This window comes from Nothobranchius furzeri, chromosome 6, assembly GCF_043380555.1.
Source record: "Nothobranchius furzeri strain GRZ-AD chromosome 6, NfurGRZ-RIMD1, whole genome shotgun sequence".
Taxonomy (NCBI): domain Eukaryota; kingdom Metazoa; phylum Chordata; class Actinopteri; order Cyprinodontiformes; family Nothobranchiidae; genus Nothobranchius; species Nothobranchius furzeri.
The window spans coordinates 28,937,061-28,952,429 of NC_091746.1; the positions used below are offsets into that span (position 1 = coordinate 28,937,061).

A 15,369-nucleotide genomic window follows, 5' to 3' on the forward strand; every position below is an offset into this window, starting at 1 on the left:
GTTGTTGCAACAATGGAACAAGGTTTCCTGCCGTCGGGAAGCCAGGCTCACTGCCAATTAGTGAAATTTTTTATTTGGGTCCATCTGTTGTAGGCTTCACCTAAACTCGCTCTGGATTTAGATCTTTTATGGTTGCTACTCTTCTGAGAAGGTCAACGACATCTTCTGGGCTCAGAAGCAACTACTTGACTTGCAGAGTTCACCATTTTCCACGGTGCTAGCCTCGCTGTGCCGAGCGGACTGGTTGGCAACCCACAACTGTGCCCTCTATTGGCTAGGAGATGTAAACATACACCTAGTGTTGTGCCCGTCAAAATAAATATTTGATTATTTAAATAACATATAGCTTTCAAAGAAAATGCTGTACCTTCTTTCTACACACCTCTAAATGCCCCGTGGTGGCAATATTTTTAAAAAATATAGTTTTTTATTAAATTGTTCTATATTCAACCTCTAAAGATGTCCTAGAATTCGAAACAACATTTACCTTGTTGAGGTTTGTCGTCTCTGACCTGCTATGTTAAGTTTATCTGTAGAAGGACAATACATAATAATGGAGATATATATATATATATGTATGTATATATATATATATATATACATATATATATACATATATATATACATATATATATATACACATATATATATACATATATATATGTGTGTATATATATATATATATATATATATATATATATATATATATATACACACATACATATATATATGTGTGTGTGTGTGTGTGTGTGTGTGTGTGTGTGTGCGTCAGCTCATTCCGAGGACAACTGGAATGCACCATAATGCTAGCCTTAGCTACTGCCAATGCTAGCCTGAGCTACTGCCAATGCTAGCCTAAGCTAATGCTAATGCTAGCCTTGGCTACTGCTAGCACTAGCCTGAACTACTGCTAATGCTAGCCTTAGCTACTGCCAATGCTAGCCTGAGCTACCACCAATGCTAGCCTAAGCTACTGTCAATGCTAGCCTAAGCTACTGCTAGTGCTAGCCTTGGCTACTGCTAGCACTAGTCTGAACTACTGCTAATGCTAGACTTAGCTACTGCCAATGCTAGCCTGAGCTACTGCCAATGCTAGCCTGAACTACTGCCAATGCTAGCCTGAGCTACTGCTAATGCTAGCCTTAGCTACAGCCAACACTAGCCTGAGCTACTGCCAATGCTAACCTTAGCTATTGGCAATGCTAACCTGAGCTGCTATTAATTTCTATGTTGGAAAAATAAAAAACAAGAAAAATGAATGTGGGAGAACACTTATAATGATTCAGGATGTAAAGGGAATATCCCGACAAATGCCAGACATAGTTTGCCCATTAAGTTATCTGAATACTTTGCATGGAGTTACTAGCGTCGGGCAGAAGCCGAGTAGGCGAGCCAAACCAGTCTTTCTATTGTAGAGCTTTGTTATGTGATTGTTTTTGGTAAATTATCAGCGCTCCTCGGCCATTTTGTCCCCCGACAAATTTTCATGTGTCATATAGGGATCAAAGAACAGTTTCCTATAGTGAAAAGAAGATGTTCTAGAACCCATTTTAAACATTTTTTTGCTAAAAAAAAGTCCCACTGATACATTAACACACTATATTGCCTGTTTTTACAACTCTACAGTTTGGCACTATTCGTTTATGCAGTTTGTTTCAACCCAACAGCATCTGAATTACGAGGCTCCTGCATGCGTCTCACTGCTGCAGCAGTCGATGGGGTTTGGGTTTCACAGCAAGAGCAAAAAAAAAAAGAGCGCTAACATTAATAACAGAAAATTGATGCATAATTTACAGAGAAACATTCTGATAATCACATTCAGTTCATTGTGTCAAACGATGCAACAGGCGTTTTGGCAAAGCTGATCGCAGTTTAGCGCATCAAAGACTTTTTCTCTCCTGTGGAACTTTATTTATGACTTAAGGAGCTCTGCGGCAGTGATGGAAAGAGGGCTGCCAGACTGCTACTTTAGTCAGCATGGAGAAGTTTTACATAAATGCATTATGCAATAGCTTTCCACGAGCTTGTATATATTATTGCGTTCCCTGTGTGACATGATTTTGAAAATAATTAGAAACAAGGTTATTTTAGGATTGTTTGTTCTATCCTAATAATAGGATTATATTTAACTCTCATGCATTCATAATTGACTCACAGGATTCACACATTGCAAGAAAGAAAACCTAATCTCTGTGTCATGGTCTGCGTCTCCTTCAAGTGAGCTCCACCCCCCTCTAAGGATCCCCTTATGTGTCTCTTTGTGTTCCTCGTGTGTCCCCCACTCACCCCTCTGCAGTTACTCTATAAGGTTCAACTTTTAATTTAATTAGTCTCTTTACTGTGTTACTTTCCCCGCCGGTTTTTGTAATTTTATCATTTTGCTGGTTCTTCTTGTGTTCAGGTTTTAGCTCTTAGGTCATGTTTGTTTCCTCTCCCTGATTTCTAATTGCTTTCACCTGGCTTCCCTCCCCACACACCTGCAGCCTATCTGCCCCTCATCACGCCCCAGTGTATTTAACCCTGTCTGCATCTGTCGTTTCATGTCACCCTTGTTTTGTTCCCCCTCTCTAGATTTTGGTTTTTGGACTCTCTAGGTTTTGTTATTTGGACCTTTTGGTGTTTGTTTTAGGCTCCCTGCCATTTTTGGTTTTGGTCATTAATAAAGGATTTTGTTATTTCTCCACCTGGTTGTCATCTGGCATTTCTGCATCGTTGGGTCCTAACCTCCTCCTGGCTCCTAACGTGACACTCTGATTATAAACAGGACAGGAAGTGAAACGAGCACATGAGTTAGTACTGTGGGGTTAAAGGAAGTGACCAAAATAAAAGCATGCGTTCCTCTGTCACGCTTCTACACCCAGAAGACTCTTTGTCTCCTCGTTTGCCCTGAACCGCCATCTGTCTCTGCGGCTCGGGCTGTTCAGTCTCACCGTTTTAAAGACTCACTGAAGCTCTCTGATGCATTTCAGACAATACTTCAATTAGAAGGTTTTTTTTAATATAACTTCTGTATAATTATGTGAAGTCAAACCAATTTTGAATCACCCAGATTATCTCACCCTCTCAGCCTCCAAACATCTGAAATAAATCCTGATTATGACCAACAACTCACGGGGTTCTGGCACACGAGTGTTTGGTGTGTCGGCTCTGTCTGAAAGTGTCTGCATCTGAGAAAATGTGGTCCAGGTTCAGGAGAAAATCAGGTTATTGACTGAATTCTGTCATCATCACCTTTAGCTTCTAAGGCAAAGGGAAGGCAGTGATGGGTGCTTGTTTCTGTTTGTATCTCATGAGTGACCGGATGGATTTTAAAGGTGTGCAACACAGAAAACCCATTTTTTCATGATTATTTCTAATTATGATTCAGAGTTTTTCATGAGCATGAAACTAGTCTCCTACACCTATCTCCTGCATTAGCTTCTGATAGAAAATACACAGTGAGACTCTGGGATTAGAAGATCATGACGATGCAGCGTGGTTACTACACACCAGGATTGAACACTGTTTGCTTCAGTTTGGTTAGATCCTGAGAAAAGATCGGACATCAGCATATGAACTTGTATTATGCAATCGATAGAAGTTCATACACTAACTGTCTTGGTCTATATTTTAATCCAAAGATTAATGTTTAATTTTAAATAATTAAATTTAATAGCAAAAGTTTATTTATCGAATCAGAAGTTTAAAGGAATCTTTGCTTATTCAATAACCAAAAAATATCGACACCATTCTGTGTTTCATTTCAAAGAAGAGTCAGGCTTTTAAAAGTTAAGAATTTATTACTTATACTTTTAAAAGTGACAGTTTGAAACAGCTTGATATTAAAACTTGTAACTAAACAAACCTGTGTCTGGATGAAAAACTGAGGTGGAATGTGAGGCTTGGATACGTGAATGAATCTCAGAAGGTTTCTTTCAGAGAGAGAAGCATTCTGGGTGGAAAACGTTGTTTTGCAGCTAACTCAGTTGTTTCTTAGAGAAAGCAGCATCGGACACCATCTGTGTGCTACCTCACCCATCAGACGACCCTCTGTGTGGATCCGGAGGTCAAAGGAGGATGTTGTCAGCCTCAGGGTACTCGGTCAGGTAGAGAAGACCCGAGTGGAACAGACTCTCTGGTCCAGAATTGTTGCAGTTATGGAGTAAAGACATGTGAGGTGGTTTACCCTTTACCCTGAATACACCCTCTGCATGAGGTGGTTAACGTGCAAGATGACCTTCTGGTTTACTGAACACACATTAAGATTATCATAAATAATAATTATTATTACCCAAAGCATATTAAGTCATTCCAGTAATTAAAATACATTTATAGTGAACCAAGATGATTATTTATGATGATTGTGATAAACAGTAATAAAGTCAAAGAGTTTATCAAAATTATTATTTAAAAATTATTTTGAAATCTTGAAGTGTCCTTCATCTTGGGATGGAACAGCAGCAGATAAAGATGTTGTTTCAGCAGACATTACGGCTCCTGGGTTCATCTGTGGGATAAAGTTACAGCTCCACCCAGCTGGGAAAATGTGACCTTTGGTTCACAAATATAAGGCCATTCATGACGCTACACAGATGATCACATTCTCACTCGCAACGTGTCGGAAACAAACACGTGGTCGGTGGCCGTCCGCGTCGGAACCCGACGCTGAAAGTGCCCTTTTACATCACAACTGGATGAAAAGGGATTTTTTCCAGCTGCAGATCCCAATTCAGCGTAAAGTTGATGCGATGGGATGTCCGCTGGCACTGTACCGAACCAGAACATTTCACCACATCCATTCCTTAATCCAAATCTGAGACCATGGTTCTCGACCGGAAAAGGGTGGCTTGCCAACTCCGGGTTGGGAGAGGTCCTACCTCAAGTGGAGGAGTTTAAGTATTTTGGGGTATTGTTCACGAGTGAGGGCAGGAGGGATCGGGAGATCGACAGGCGGATTGGTTCAGATTCAGATTCAGATTTCAGATTTTATTGGCCAAGTAAAATTACATTTACAAGGAATTTAGCTTCGGTAGATGTTCGCTCTCTAAAACATACAACTACAATAAATGAGAATAAAAATACATAAAAAACACATAAGAACATGTGTACCCACACACATGTTCATTTACACACACACATATATACATATATACATACCCACACACACACGCACGCACGCACGCACACACACACACACATCCATAAGCCTACTGATTAAGTATTAAAAACTATAGTAAAAGGACGGTAAAAGAACCTACAGATTCAGGAGAGAAATGGCTGAAGGAAAGAAACTGTTCTTGTGTCTGCTAGTGTTTGTGTACAGCGATCTATCGCGTCTGCCAGATGGGAGGAGATGGAAGAGAGTAGATGCAGGATGTGTGGCATCTTGGACAATATTCTCTGCCTTTTTCCTGGTCCTGCTGATGTACAGTTCCTGGACAGAGGGCAGCTGGGCACCAATGATTTTTCCTGCTGTTTTAATAATACGCTGTAGTCTGCATTTGTCCATTTTTGTGGCCGACCCAAACCAGACAGTGATGGATGAGCAAAGTATGGATTCGACTGCAGAAGTAGAAGATGATCAGCAGCTCTTGTGGTAGGCCGTACTTCCTTAGTTGCCGTAAGAAATACATCCTCTGCTGAGCCTTTTTGAGGATGGAGTTGATGTTTGTCTCCCACTTCAGATCCCTGGAAATGATAGTTCCCAAGAACTTGAATGAGGCCACGAGGCCACCATTGACACTGGGCTGTTGGATATTGTGAGGGGGGGCAGCACTGTGGTAAGCTTCCTAAAATCCACGACCATCTCCACAGTCTTAAGGGTGTTAAGTTCAAGATTGTGCTGAATACACCAGACCACCAGCCTCTCAACTTCTCGCTGATAAGCAGACTCATCACCATCCTGGATGAGCCCAATGACAGTGGTGTCATCTGCAAATTTTAACAGCTGTGCCCTTAGAGGTGCAGTCATTGGTGTACAATGAAAAGAGCAGTGGAGAAAGGACGCACCCCTGTGGTGTACCGGTGCTGATCGACCTTGTGCCAGACGTAACATTGTTCAACCACACATGCTGGCTCCTAATTGACAGGGAGCTGGAAATCCACTGACACATGGCAGGGGAAGTTTCTGCATCACTGCAGACGCTGAGCCGATCTGTCGTGGTGAAGAGGGAGCTGAGCCAGAAAGCCAGGCTCTCGATTTACCGGTCGATCTACGTCCCAATCCTCACCTATGGTCATGAGCTTTGGGTAATGACCGAAAGAACGAGATTGCGGATACAAGCGGCCGAAATGAGTTTCCTCCGTTGGGTGGCCGGGCTCAGCCTTAGAGATAGGGTGAGGAGCTCGGACATTCGGGAGGGACTCGGAGTAGAGCCGCTGCTCCTCCGAATCGAAAGGAGTCAGTTGAGGTGGTTTGGGCATCTGGTCAGGATGCCTCCTGGACGCCTCCCCGGGGAGGTGTTTCGGGCATGTCCTGCCGGCAGGAGGCCCCCGGGTCGACCCAGGACACGTTGGAGAGGTTACATCTCCAATCTGGTCCGGGAAGGCCTCGCGGTCCTGCCGGAGGAGCTGGTGGAGGTGGCCGGGGAGAGTACGGTCTGGAGCTCCCTAGTTGGGATGCTGCCCCTGCGACCCGGACCCGGATAAGCGGAGGAAGATGACGACGACAAACCTTAATTGCATTTGTAGTCCTGGACATATTTTCACACAAAACGTAGAATAAAGTTTGAAAATAAGTGTTTTCTGGTTATCAAAATGTGTCTTTAAAGTTCACGGACATCATACGTGAAATGCATGGCACACAACAAACAGCATTAAAAAATAGCATTTTTAGCTCCGTTGACATGCATTTTCATTTATCGTTCTTCTGGGGACCCGTGGTCTGGATATGATGGGCGTGACTTGGGGTCCCTATGGGTGGGCTATGTCCATCATTTTTATATATCGATGGTTATTAGTGAAGATAAAACATAAACATTGCAGAGCAAACAGAATCAGTGGTAGAGTCGCATCGGCCAGTCAGAGGAGAGATGTCCAAATATCAGGAAATAAGACTGATGTGGCATTCTGCTAGTTGCTGAAATGGGCTAATTCCATTTTTGGTTCTTTTTTAAAACACAGATAAGGTTTTTCTTTACCTTGCTGATGGTTTTGTTTGCGGCTGTAGACATCTTCTTAGCTGACGCTGATGGTGGCGTTACTTCCTTATCCGTTAATCCGCGGGCAGCAGAGGGCAACAACGTCAAACGACAAAATTATTAAAAATGGACCTGGTCAGCTGGTCACTTATCGCGATTGACTAAATTTTCTCAACGATGAGAACGGAAGAAGGGGCTCCTCTGGGACAGAGCCAGTTGGGCACATCATGGACTCCTGGAAACAGCGGAACCTGATCTGCCTCTCTCAACTGTCTGTAGAAGATTCTGAAGACGTCTGGATATTCGTGGTGTTGGTGTCGGGTTTCCTGCTCTTTGGCCTTGGAGGCTTCCTGGCTTACCGGAAAATTTACGAGCTGTCGAGGAATGTTGGCTCACTCCCGGAGCTCAGAGAGGGATTGCACCACGCTGTGAATTCACAGACTCGCATAATTGTCGAGATGAATCGTAAGCTTGGAACTTTGGCAGAGATTCATTCATTGGCACAAAAGATGGATGCCATCAAGGAGAGAGTGGGCGAATCAGCACGGATTGGGACAGATTAATGTCCATTATTGGGATTTTGAGAGGTTGAGGACCAAGGAACTCTAACCCCTTCTTTCCACCGGAGCCGTCAGCAGCACATCTTGCTCGCGTAAACTGCTGCTTGGCCCTTCCCACGAGATGCGAAGCAGCAGGGGAGCAGCTGTCACCGACAGAGCACGAAGTCACACGAGTGACTTCGTCAGTAAACAACAACAAGCAGGAGAAAATTACAACATGGCTCCAAAAGGTTTGTGTTTTATGTTCTGTCCGTTTTATAATCGCCAATACGGACCTGAAAAACAAAAGAGACCGCTAGCTAGGTGATAACTTCTCACGTGGCCGCACAGTTAGCAACTTTTTTTAAAGTAAAGCAACCGGAAGGCAGTACATTTTTTTATTCTGAAAATCTCTGGAGCTTCTCTCCGTTTCCGCGTCCGATTTCCTGTCTTTCCTTCCCCAAAAATGTCGAACTTGACCCGTTTCAGAGGCGTCACGCGTAGAAAATAGAACCGCCGCATAAGGGCCGCGACATGCTGCTCCTGAGACGCGGCCGACTCGCGCTGCTGACGGCTCCGGTGGAAAAGGTTCTGTTGACCACAGCGGTTCCTATCAGCAGCTATGACGTGCTGCTGCAGTAACGTGCTGCTGACGGCTCCGGTGGAAAGCCGGGGTAAGACAGAGAGGAAATTGTCTCTGTCTGGCCCCAAAACAATTTCTAATCTGAATCTGGTGCCCTTGAGCCTGCTAGGCTCCAACGAAGACTCCCCTCAGAAGAATTCAATTCAATTCAATTTTATTTATATAGCGCCAAATCACGACGAGGGAAGCATTCCACAAGAAATGTGGAATGCTGCCGTCGCTATGGCAACTCTGTCTCCTATCCCAGCCTGGGTGGGACTGTGAGCTATGAAGGCTGCTGAATCGTTCCACGAGTCACTGTGCCCTCCAAACCCCAACAACCTCCCTCCCCTGTCCAGACTGAGGTGACGAGCGCTGCTTATCGCGGCTGCTGCTGCTGCTGCTGACGTGTGGAGAGTCCCAAAGCCCTACCACCCCACCTAGTGGACACTTATGTGGTGTGATGTCTGAAGTCTGTTGCATATCTGCCTGAGGTGTTTTTTTGCAGAGCAAAGCTGCCCTCCCTGTGGAGGGTAACTCTTAAGTGCCGTTTTTTTTCCCTCCACCTGAACCAATCCTCATGTAACCCTCTTATCTCTATTAAGGTAGCGCGACTCGGGTTGCGAATGACCACAGTCACCAATTCTTGTCATGCGTCTTGCCCATGTATGTCTGATCTCTGAATTGTGTGTACTGAAGCTCTAATTTCCCTCTGGGATTAATAAAGTATCTTTGAATTGATCAGCGTCAGCTCTGAAGATGTTTGCAGCTGCAAATGAAACCGTCAGCAAGGTAAAGAGAAACCTTATCTGTGTTTTGAAAACGAACCAAAAATGGAATTAGAAGACAAACACGGCAAAGAACGTACAAAAGATGAAACAGGCTCATCTGAGCTTTTTTCCCTAGATTATGACTTGCAAGGCATTCATTCCTACGAGACCTTTGCAAACATATTGAATGAAGAGTTGAACCATGCCTTTAAAGAAACTTAAGAAAAAATATAAACTTGTAGGAGCTGTGCCCTGCAGCTGGCAGACAGCTTTTGTTTTATTTTCATACGTCTTTGGTTGGACTTTGTCATCGTTTCTGTCCTCAAAAGCCAAACCGCTCAGTCACTGAGGGACTTCAGGCTTGTAGCTCTGACCTCGTTTGCAGTGAAGTCATCCTAAAAAAGGATCCTCTTATCCAGAGTTAAAGGTCATGAAGGAAAGCAACAGCAACTATTCTAAATATGATTGTAAAACATCTAATGCCAGGTTCAAAGACACTGAGCTACAAACTGGTGTCGTCGATGTGGGAGTTACTGTGTTCCCATCACAATCCAAGATAGATTATCAGGCAACATATTCTCCTTGAAGAGTTAATGTTTTTACTGTTGCGTCGTCTCTGTTTAAATATCTAATTAAAGGGACTTTACGGAGTTTTGAATTTTTATGCTCGTGATCGCCCCCTCAGGCCAAAAGTGTAAAGGCCGCTTCAATAGTAGGCTTGTGCACGAGGCGCGCATGCTGTACGTGCACACTCCTTAACGAAAATAACAGCTGAGACAGTCCCGTGTGTGTGTGTGTGTGTGTGTGTGTGTGTGTGTGTGTGTGTGTGTGTGTGTGTGTGTGTGTGTGTGTGTGGGTGTGTGTGTGTGTGTGTGTGTGTGTGCATGTGTGTGTGTGTGTGTGTGTGTGTGTGTGGCCCGGAGGACAGAGGACAGGAGAACATGCAGCTAATTAATTAAATAATGTGGTTCTGTAGCTTTCTCTTCAGCACAGCCGACAAAGGTTTATGATGGGTCAGTCCTCCTGCATGCTCAGATCATTCCCTTCCCTTGCTTGAAAAATTGTTCCAAAATGAAAGTTGAACCCACATCTTTTTTATCTGTGAATTCAATGCCGTTCGGCGAGTCTCAAATAAAAATTTGGGCATCTTATTGTAAAAAAAATACCATTAATGTAAAAAAGAAACTCTAAATAAACTATGTTCACATCCAGACTCTAACCCAGGTCTTCAGAAAGAGAGCTCAGCGTCTTACTAGGTGAGCTAAAGCACCAGTGACGTCCTTTGTATCTGTAACATTTATATCCTTGATGACAGCTGAAACAACGTCAAACCAAAGAACGGTTCGGAGTGAAAATGGTTATTTTGTTGCTAATTTGCAGGAAATATCTAGAAGAAAGTTCTACAGAAAGTAGCTAAGGGTCCTCAGAAATGTAGCTAGCTTTGTCACTAGGCGTTAGGAACAGCGACAAAGTGGCACTGCCTCTCTCTCTGCTGCTAAAGCTACGGATAGCAAATGCTACGGGCGATGCCTGAGCGTGAACGCGCATGAAGCAGCCTGCTCGACCCGAGCATCTCTCTTTTTCTGTGATTTTACAGAAAAACAGCCAATCACAGTAAAAATGCCAGGGCTCATTCTACAGGACCAGGGCATTGCAGGAGAATGTATGAAGAAGACATTTATTATTTCTATACATGTTTTGGCTGTCACACTTCCATAATGTCCCTTTAAATGTTGAACTTGTTCTGAGGAAACTCCGAGAACGTGATCAGGACTCGATTGTTTTAAGAGCAACTCAAAAGGGCCGCTGCAATAAGTCACATTAACAAACACAGAAAGGATTTGTTTGGATTATTTTGATTCTAACAAAAAAAGAGTTGAGGAACATAGTTTTGTGACTCAGCAGAGAACAGACTCCAGGCTGCCGCTGAAGGGAGCTAATTAAACTTTCATGTCTCATTAATCCCAGGACCCAGTCGAACTTGACTTTGGTGGTTTCCTCCTCACAAACCCACAGGGTGCCTCCTTCTTGTGTGTGTGTGTGTGTGTGTGTGTGTGTGTGTGTGTGTGCGCGTGTGTGTGTGCGCGTGTGTGTGTGTGCGTGTGTGTGTGCACACGTGCGTGTGTGTGTGCGCGCGCGTGCGTGTGTGTGTGCGCGCGCGTGCGTGTGTGTGTGTGCGTGTGTGTGTGTGCGTGTGTGTGTGTGTGTGTGTGTGTGCGCGTGTGTGTGTGTGTGTGTGTGTGTGTGTGTGTGTGTGTGCGTGTGTGTGTGTGTGTGTGTGTGTGTGTGTGTGTGTGTGTGTGTGTGTGTGCGTGTGTGTGTGTGTGTGTGTGTGTGTGTGTTCAGAGGCGACTCACCTCCTTGGCCTTGTTTCGGCTCCTCATGTTCTCCGCTATGTACTTGACGCTGTCGATGGCCTGTTTGATCTCGGGCGACACCACGGAGAAAGCCATCACTGTATTAATGTTCTGAGGACTCAGCTGGCTTTTCGTCTTCCCAGAGTCCGACGTATCTGGGGTCTCCCTCGCATGCTGGCAGGGGCAGGAGCAGTTGTTTCCAGTGCAGCCCTCCACTGATGAGAGGTTACTGTCTCCAAACTCCAAACAGTTGAGGGATCCTCCTCCGACCTGCTGAGTTAAAAAAGCAAAGCTCAGCGTCTACCTAGTGTGGTAATATGCAGGTATCGGAGGAAGGATTCAATACCTGCATCAAACTATTCCTCTTCTTCCTTCCTTTACCTCCTCCTCCGCCTCCTCCTCCCCCTCCAGCTCCCCCTGCTTCCCCACTGCTGTCCAACCACCCGGCCTTGCCATCCTCATCGATCGGTCTTCGCATCAGCATGATCCTCGGCAGCACTTTGAGGAACACGGACCGCACCCAGCACGGCATGGTGTGGGTCATGGGTGTGCGGTAGTGTACATTCAGCACAAACACGGTGATGACGATGCTGAGTGTGACGAAGATCATGGTGAAGAGCAGGTACTCTCCGATGAGCGGGATGACCAGCGATGTTGAGGGGATGGTCTCTGTGATGACGAGCAGGAACACAGTGAGGGAGAGCAGGACGGAGATACAGAGCGTGACCTTCTCTCCACAGTCGGATGGGAGGTAGAAAACCAGCACCGTGAGGAAAGAGATGAGGAGGCAGGGGATGATGAGGTTTATGGTGTAGAAGAGCGGCAGGCGGCGGATGTAGAAGGAGTAGGTGATGTCTGGGTAGATCTCCTCACAGCAGTTGTACTTGATGTCATGTTTGTAGCCAGGAGCATCGATGATTTCCCATTCCCCGCTTTCCCAGAAATCCTTTAAGTTCACCTAAAAAAATAATAAACAAGCTTCATCTAAACGGCGTTAGAGTCAACCACCCACCGATATCAGTTCATTCATTAAATAACTGAATTAGCTCTTATCCATCCATCCGTCCATCCAGCAATCCTCTTCCACTTATCCGGAGGCAGGTCACCGGGGCAGCAACCTAAGCAGAGAGGCCCAGACTTCGCTCTGCTCAGCCACTTGGGCCAGCTTCTCTGGGAGGATCCCAAGGCGTTCCCTGGCCAGCCGAGAGACATCGTCCCTCCAGCGTGTCCTGGGTCTCCTTTAAGTCTCCTCCCGGTTGAACGCACCCTGAAAACCTCGCCAAGGAAGCATCCTAACCAGAGGCCCGAGCCACCAACTGGCTCCTCTTGACGTGGAGGAGCAGCGGGTCTACTCCAAGCCCCTCCCGGATGACAGAGCTTCTCTCCCTATCTTTAAGGGAGAGCCCAGCCACCCTGCTGAGAACTCATTTCGGCCGCTTGTATCCGCGATCTCGTTCTTCCGGTCACTACCCAAAGCTCATGACCATAGGTGAGGGTAGGAACGTAGATCGACCGGTGAATCGAGAGCTTCGCCTTCTGACTCAGCTCTCTCTTCACCACGACAGACCGGTACAATGCCCGCATCACTGCAGATGCAGCACCAATCCACCTATCGACCTCACGCTCCAGTTTTCCCTCACTCGTGAACAAGACCCCGAGATACTTAAACTCCTCCACTTGGGGCAGGACCTTGTCCCTGACCCTGAGAAGGCATTCTGCCCTTTTCTGAATCAAGACCACGATCTCAGATTTAGAGGAGCTGATTCTCATCCCAGCTGCTTCACACTCGGCTGCGAACCGCTCCAGCGAAAGCTGAAGATCACGTTCTGATGAAGCCAACAGGACCACATCATCCGCAAAAAGCAGAGACCTGATCCTCAGGCCACCAAAACAGATGCCCTCCACACCTTGGCTGCACCTAGAAATCCTGTCGACAAAAGTTACGGTGACAAAGGGCAGCCTTGGCGGAGTCCAACTCTCACTGGGAACGAGCCCGACCTTCTGCCGGCAATGCGGACCAAGCTCTCACACCGGTCATACAGGGACCTAACAGCCCGTATCAGAGGGCCTGGTACCCCATACTCCCGGCGTACCCCCCACAGGTCCCCCGAGGGACGCGGTCAAACGCCTTCTCCAAATCATCACACTCGGCTGCGAACCGCTCCAGTGAGAGCCGGAGATCCCGCTCTGATGAAGCCAACAGGACCACATCATCTGCAAAAAGCAGAGACGCAATCCTTAGGCCACCAAAACGAATCCCCTCGACACCTTGGCTGCACCTAGAAATCCTGTCGACAAAAGTTACGGTGACAAAGGGCAGCCTTTAAAACAACAACAGAAGGATAAAAGGAGAACGTGCGTGCGAGTGCAAACTTAAGATTACCTTAAACTCATTTCGGTAATTGTGCGCAATCTTACGATTACTTAGAAGGTGCAGGGTTGGTGAAACATTGGTAGATTTGTGCTGTGTGAAAACCTACACAGATGTTTAGGTTTTTCTGTTCACATCACTGATTCTGAGGCTAAACTTCAGCCATGAGGAGAGACAAGTGGTTAAAGTGATCTAATATGTCCGACAATTAAAAAAAAAGTGCAATAATGTTTCCTGTATCGTCTAGTTGTGTGATGTGAATCTGGGGAAGGTAGGGGCGCCCTTTTGGAACAAAAACAATGCATAAATCAGCCTCACTGACATGTTTAAAGAGCAAGTCACCCCTTACAAGAAGCGTACTCCACTCCCACTTCATGTTTGAAAAATGCAACAAATGCTGTTGCCTAGCAGACCGAGAGGGTGGAGCCTCTAACAAATGCACACACTCACGACACTGTGACATCATAATGTACCAGTTTACATCATAGCATACCTCTTAGCCAATAGCGGTGGCAGATTTAAATTCAAATGCGGTGCAGAGTTTTTACCTGACAACGGCACAACACTGACAGTTTCAGGAAGAAAATTTAAATTTTAACTAAAATGCACTAAAGTGCCAAACTATTGACTACATGTGCAGCACGATTAGACACGCATTTATATAGTTTATCAGAAAAAAATAGTTGATTTGGGGGTGACTTGTTCTTTAAACCACGAGTAAAGACGTTTTTTAGGCTGGAGTGGAAGAATTGTTTTTTCTTTTACATCGACTCCATCGCTGGCTTGGGGACTGACCTTGGATCCAATAAGTAGAAGGTCGATCTTGGCCTTATCGTAAGTCCAAGAGCCAAACTTCATGGAGCAGTTCTGATAGTCAAACGGGAAGTAAGTGATGTCCATCGGACACGAGGATTTAAAGATAGCAGGAGGAACCCAGGTGATGGTTCCATCAAACTTCAGCAAGGCCTTGGTCTTATCCTCCACCAGGAAGTCCCCTACAGCACTGGGAGGTGTGTGTGTGTGTGTGTGTGTGTGTGTGTGTGTCAGAGAAGAAAAGGTGTGAGAAGTTATAAAAAATCATCATCAAATGCATTGGAATGATGCAAAAAAGATGGGAAAGCAAAGATGTCACACAATGAAATATAAGAAGAAAATAAAAAACAATAAAAGTCAGATTCAAAGAACTAAAGGAGTTTGGTAAAAACAATAAAGCACCATTCTTGTTTGCATGCACTAACACACACACACACACACACACACACACACACACACACACACACACACACACACACATTGCTCTGGATTAAACGGTCTCACTTGTTGTAAAGAACTATGTCGGGTCTCCAGATCTTGTTTGATGGAACTCTGATGAACTCAATCCCATCAAACTCAGCTGGCGTCCATCGCAGCTTGTAGTCGTTCCAGATCTGAACAAGAAGAGAGCATCAGGCTGTTTGTCTAGTCATCAAAGACATCTTAGTCATAGAAGTTAAAGGCACACTTGGCAGTTTCGCTTGCTTTTAGCACCCTCTAGTGTCCTTTATTAATTCTCTGTGGTCAAACCGAGAATGAAACTCGTCTCCTCACTGTGC

The 15,369-nt window shown here is 45.3% G+C and overlaps 1 protein-coding gene across 2 annotated transcripts in view; it reads right to left on the reverse strand.

Annotated features, from left to right (window-relative positions):
• The window catches only part of LOC107393742 (neuronal acetylcholine receptor subunit alpha-3), a 33,642-nt gene that overhangs the window by 827 nt on the left and 17,446 nt on the right, over positions 1–15,369 (reverse strand). Inside the window, exons 4-7 of one of the 2 annotated variants that reach the window (XM_015972332.3) lie at positions 15,095–15,204; positions 14,573–14,780; positions 11,753–12,364; positions 11,407–11,676 (exon numbers count right to left, since the gene is read on the reverse strand). In XM_015972332.3, the coding sequence (XP_015827818.3) occupies positions 11,407–11,676; positions 11,753–12,364; positions 14,573–14,780; positions 15,095–15,204 (1,200 nt within the window). Of the gene's footprint in view, positions 1–11,406; positions 11,680–11,752; positions 12,365–14,572; positions 14,781–15,094; positions 15,205–15,369 lie in introns of both variants that reach the window. The other variant, XM_015972324.3, reaches the window with a different exon arrangement.